General features: G+C 40.6%; 1 protein-coding gene across 1 annotated transcript in view; it reads right to left on the bottom strand.

The window, feature by feature from the left end:
• LOC118339114 (kalirin-like) overlaps positions 1-5,141 on the bottom strand; it is a gene marked incomplete at both ends in the record, with an annotated part of 90,088 nt that continues 84,947 nt past the window's right edge. Inside the window, 11 exon segments of the mRNA XM_035676648.1 lie at positions 1-156; positions 374-559; positions 643-720; positions 933-983; positions 1,827-1,919; positions 2,201-2,287; positions 2,374-2,443; positions 2,532-2,635; positions 3,002-3,068; positions 3,192-3,310; positions 4,663-4,758. Coding sequence (XP_035532541.1) covers positions 1-156; positions 374-559; positions 643-720; positions 933-983; positions 1,827-1,919; positions 2,201-2,287; positions 2,374-2,443; positions 2,532-2,635; positions 3,002-3,068; positions 3,192-3,310; positions 4,663-4,758 — 1,107 coding nt within the window.

Here is a 5,141-nt window from a genome sequence, read left to right as displayed (position 1 = left end):
CTGAGCATCCAAGACTTCCTGGATGTGTCGGACCCAGACCTGCTTGATGTCGACGTTGGCGGCCTGCAGGGTAAAACGTTCTGACGAGCCGCGACACGACAGGACAAACTTACAGGGATCGTTGTCCACGCTGTCCTCCAGACCAAGATAGGACACCTGTGGGGAAGGGTGAGGGAGGCAAAGCCGTCACAGTGTGATTGTAATATATAGATATCTAGATATCTTTTATGCATTGCATAAATGTACAACACTACAAACTCCATAAGGTCCCATTTCTATTTGACATATATGGCGCATGGAAGGAAATGAGGTCAAAAACGGGGATTTGGTGTGCCTAATGTAACCCCCCCAAAAAAGCCCATCCTCCGCGTACCTTGATGCTCTTCTTGAACTGGTACCCGGGCGTGGATGATCCTTTCCTGAGCAGCTCGCTGAAGATGACGATCTGCTCAAAGAGGAAAACTCGCCGTTCTTTGGAGCGCGAGAGGACGCCGGCGTCCTGCTCTGTTACAAAGAAGGTTTCCTGCTGCAGCAGTTTGCCCTGAGAGGTCAGTTTACCCTGCAGAGAGATTGGATTAGTCAACAGAAGTGAGTAATAAAACAGGTGGAGGGCGTACAGGAATCTATAGGAAGTTGACGTACCTCGTATCCCTGCAGCCGACCCAAATTCATCATGTCGTTACACAGTTTAGGGACCTGAGACATCAAATCTACTGCTTTCTGTAAAAGCCAGAGAGAGGGGTTTAAGTTCATCTCCTGTGTGCGTGCCCCTCTCTTAGGCTGCGCAATGAATGGGAGCATTAACAGATATCCACATTTATTTAAACAGAACGGTTTCAAGACCTGTCCTGGATTCAGACAGGGCTGAGTATACAAACACTGTATGTATCGTGTAAACTGTGATATTTCAGCATTGTACGTTGTGTTTTTACCTCTATTTGTTCGCAGTCAATGCCTGCCTTTAAGCTGAACTTCAAGAAGTCCTGAAGAGAACCATGACCACAACATTAACACTCAAGAGACAGTAAATACAGTTCACTACAGTTTCAATACATCACATTACCCTGATGTCCCACAGACAGCTGTGTGGGATTAATAAAGACGCACACTGTCCTCTTGCAATTAAAACAGGTTCTATGGGAGATGACAACATTTCAGTTCCATAGAATTATAGCATAGTTTTTTGTGGAGCCTAAAAAATAACACAGATCTCAGTTTGATATCCCTTCAATTATTTCCCTCATATCAGCTATCAGTATTATTTTTATGCTAGTATTTTCTAACATAAGTGTCCCTTTCCAAGGCCAGTTTTTTAGTTTTGGGTTTACAAGACTTTTACTACTATAACAACTTCTATCATAAAGGGCAAAGGCAAACTAAACACATAATTTAGCTGTGTTCCTATAAAACATTTCAAAGAGCCCAGGGTTTTTTTTAAATTTTTAAGAAATCATTTCCCAGGGGTTTACTTGACAATTCAGGACAGCACCTGCTTACAAATCATATCATTTACCAGGAGGTCTAGTATTGACACATTTAACTGCAGTTTGATTACTCATTGTTTAATGATGTAGATTTAATTAATAATGATGATAGACAGGTTACTTCCAGGATATTCTGCCATTCTAATCAATTTCCAGGTGTTTCAATGTCTGGAAAGCTACTCTCTATATTTCCAGGTTTTCCAGGACACATAGGAACACTGACGCGTAGGAACGGTGATCATTTTTTCGTCTAATTAATCAGATTAAAAATAAAAGAAACATACTGACATTGTGCCCGATAGTTTCCTTTTGTAACTTAATAGAATAATGTGTGCGTGTTACCTTCAGTAACAGCTGGTATTTAGTGATTCTCTGGATTGGTTTGATGAGGAAGTCACTGATGGTCAACCTAGACTGGATGTCCTGCTGGAGTCCCTGGAAGACAAACATCAATAGCATTAGAAAGCTTCTTTTTCAGCCATTTCTCTGATTTATGCTTCTCTTATATATGTGGCCAGTTTAGTATCAAATACAGCAGATAATACAAGACTCTAAAATCTTCCATTAATGTAATCAAACAGCTACAGTAAGGATAAAAATAATATAGAGAGCCACAGAGAGATGAGACATTACAATTTTAAGCTTTTTTTGGTGCAAAGTTTATAAAAAACAACACAGCTACTAACAGTAACAGGAGAAGTCAAAACATCACTTACATCAAAATATGTGTCATATTCTGCTACGATGAACTCTGACTTAGGCTTGTTCTGACAATAAACCACATACATGTGGAGTCTTCTCTCCTGTAACACACAAGGAGAGTAGGGATTTTAACAGGTCAAATGCACTTCAAGTCATCAACATCATCATCACACAGTGTTCCACTCACATGTTTGATGAAGAGCTCGGGAAGGTGTTCATGGTCTTCGAGACATTTCTCCAGCTCTCCTACGAAGAATCTGACAGATACGGGAGAGGGATGTTATTAGTTAGCACAGACTCCTGTCAGTCTCCACCTGACCCTCCTCCCCCAATCGCTCAACGTACTCTCTGTGCCAGTCGTAGATCTGGTGGATGTTGCCGAAGACGATTTTGTCTTTTCCTTTCATGTCATCGGGAACGCCCTTTTCCTCGATCCTCTTCATGAAACCCTGCGGGGTCACAAAAGGTCAGCAGCTGCTCTGCTCACGTCTCCTCAGTCAATGATGACTAACATGAAAACCACCCAGGAATAAATGACATCTGGCTACAACAGAGTGTTAGTGCACTACAATAAGCAGTGTGTTTGTCTGCTTTCTTTCTTACTATAGTCACATTTTTCAGAGATTCTGTGCTCGTCATAAATGTGCCATGTGCATTAAAAGACGCTGAGCTAAAAAGAACCATAAAGAAAGTAAATTATGGGATCAAATGGACTGCACATAATGGAAACTGCTTTATAATGAATGATTGTGGGGTGCAGGATAATCAGGCACGGATGAGTACACACTGTGTTCCCTCAGCAGTGGGTGTCTCACCTCCACCACGATGCCCAGGTCTTTGACGTAGTCCTTCTCTGTCTGAATCAGCTCGTTCAGAACAAACCTGAGTAGAATAACAGTAACAGCTGCTGAGGACATGTTATCATGCTATCATGTTATTAGTCACAATGTAACCTGATGGCTGTGGTGGTAGAAGCAGCAGCACAAGCAGTTATGATGTACTTACATTCGTCCTCTCATAGCTTTGGCTCTCTGCTCCAGTTCAGGGTTTCGTGGCTGGACCGGAGTGGTCTGCTCCGGTGGAGAGAGAGAGGAGAAGCCTGGGTACGCTCCTGGCTCCAGAGTCTGAACAGAGAAGAGAAGGTCGGTGTTATTATTTATTGAGAAAAGAAGCTACATGAGTGAAATTCTCTTTTCATCAAGGGGGTTTCATTCAGCAGAATCATAGATTTGTCTCAGAGGGCTTTACAACATGAACAGCACTCTACACCCTCTATCCTTAGACCAACATCAGAATAATGAGAGGATTTCAGAGGGCAGCAGGAGCTTGGTCTTTAACAGCAGGGACAACAAGCATACACAAAGGTTAGACACATATATAATTATTATAAAAAATGTTCATTACAATTTGTGGATTTGAATCCCATCCAGAACGCACATGTGTAATAATTACTGTTTTTTGGTGAAGTCACTGCCAGAGCGATGTATTTGTATTCTGAAGAGGATCTCTGACCAGCAGGGTCTACTACTAGCACTGACTTTTGTGTGAAATGGAGTAATCTACCCCGCTAACACCAGAAAATAGGTCTATTTGGGATTCAATACAATGAAAGAAACAATTAAAGCCATCAGGAGAGCAAGATGCTGTAAAAGTCATCAGTTTTCTGCTATTCTGATTTTAGCCTACATTTGTTTCCGCCTATATTTTTACAAATTGGCACAATTAAAAGTATGTTAAATTAGCTATTAGCAGTTCCTGATGGCAATGTGCCCACGGATGTACAGATAACTGTCACTGGATTACTTTGATACTTCTATTCTTCTATTTCTTTATGGACATTTATTCATGAGATAATGGTATTCTTGGGAAGTGTCGGTTTGATGTGTGTGTGTCTAGATTTCACTGAGTTATGACTCAGAGAAGGAGCAACTTTGCAGCAACTTTGCCTGACCTTCAGCTGTCCCGTGTACATAACAGACCATATCCTGCAATTTCACAGTGGTTCATTGTTTGGGATGGACTTTCACTTAAATGACAGACTGTCACAGTGCAAATGTAATTCACCACTTTCTCCTGCAATGTTAATCTTGTCTGAATGGGGCTTTACATTGCTATTATATGCATAAATATGCATATAAATAACACAAGACTCGATGAGGCTAACTACGAATTACTGTAAATATAAACACTAAGTGTATTACACAAACATAGAACAACACACAAGTACAACATACTGTGCATGCACTACTGTTGACACTACACATATTCCATATTGTATTCATTTGGTGAAATGAGCACAAAACGATCCACACATGGAGACAGCAGATAAACAGGTGTGTTCACTTCAGCCTGGTTCTGAAGACGACTGCTCTGCACGTCATTTGTTTTTTAGTTTGTGGCCATTATAAAGAAAATATAACACTGTTACATTGCACGTGCGTACGTCCCATACATGCACACAATCATATGCACTCACCATCTTTGTTTTAACCAGTTTTTCTATGGCGCTAACCAGCTCTGCGGCGCTGGGCACCTCAGAGGACGACTGCAGAGACGTTAGCAAGGACGAAGACTGAGTGAGGAAGAGGAGAGGGGGATCAAAAGCGACAGCATGTTAGAAAGATTGGAAGTGCAAGCGATAAGGCAGTTGGTGGAGGAAGAAAGAAGAGTTAAAGGCAAGAAAATAAAAGGAATAAAAACAGCATTGAAAGAGAGAAAAGCTGTAAGCTAGCACAGGACAACAGAGCTGATGTATAGGATTTATACCAACGACAGCTAATATAAACCTAAATCCAATTAAATAATCATTATTTAAAGAATAAAATAAAATAAAAACTAAATAAAATAAATAAAAATAAAAGTGAAATGCACAAAAAACAACTAAATTAAAATAGAAAAAAGGAAATGGAGAATATTATTTAAAAAAACATGAATTAACCCTTTAGGCGCTGGGTT

This window comes from Morone saxatilis, unplaced genomic scaffold (genome assembly GCF_004916995.1).
Source record: "Morone saxatilis isolate NCDOM2014 unplaced genomic scaffold, NCSU_SB_2.0 Contig5, whole genome shotgun sequence".
NCBI lineage: Eukaryota > Metazoa > Chordata > Actinopteri > Moronidae > Morone > Morone saxatilis.
The sequence above is the reverse complement of the archived record's forward strand: the minus strand, read 5'-3'. Positions and strand labels throughout refer to the sequence as shown.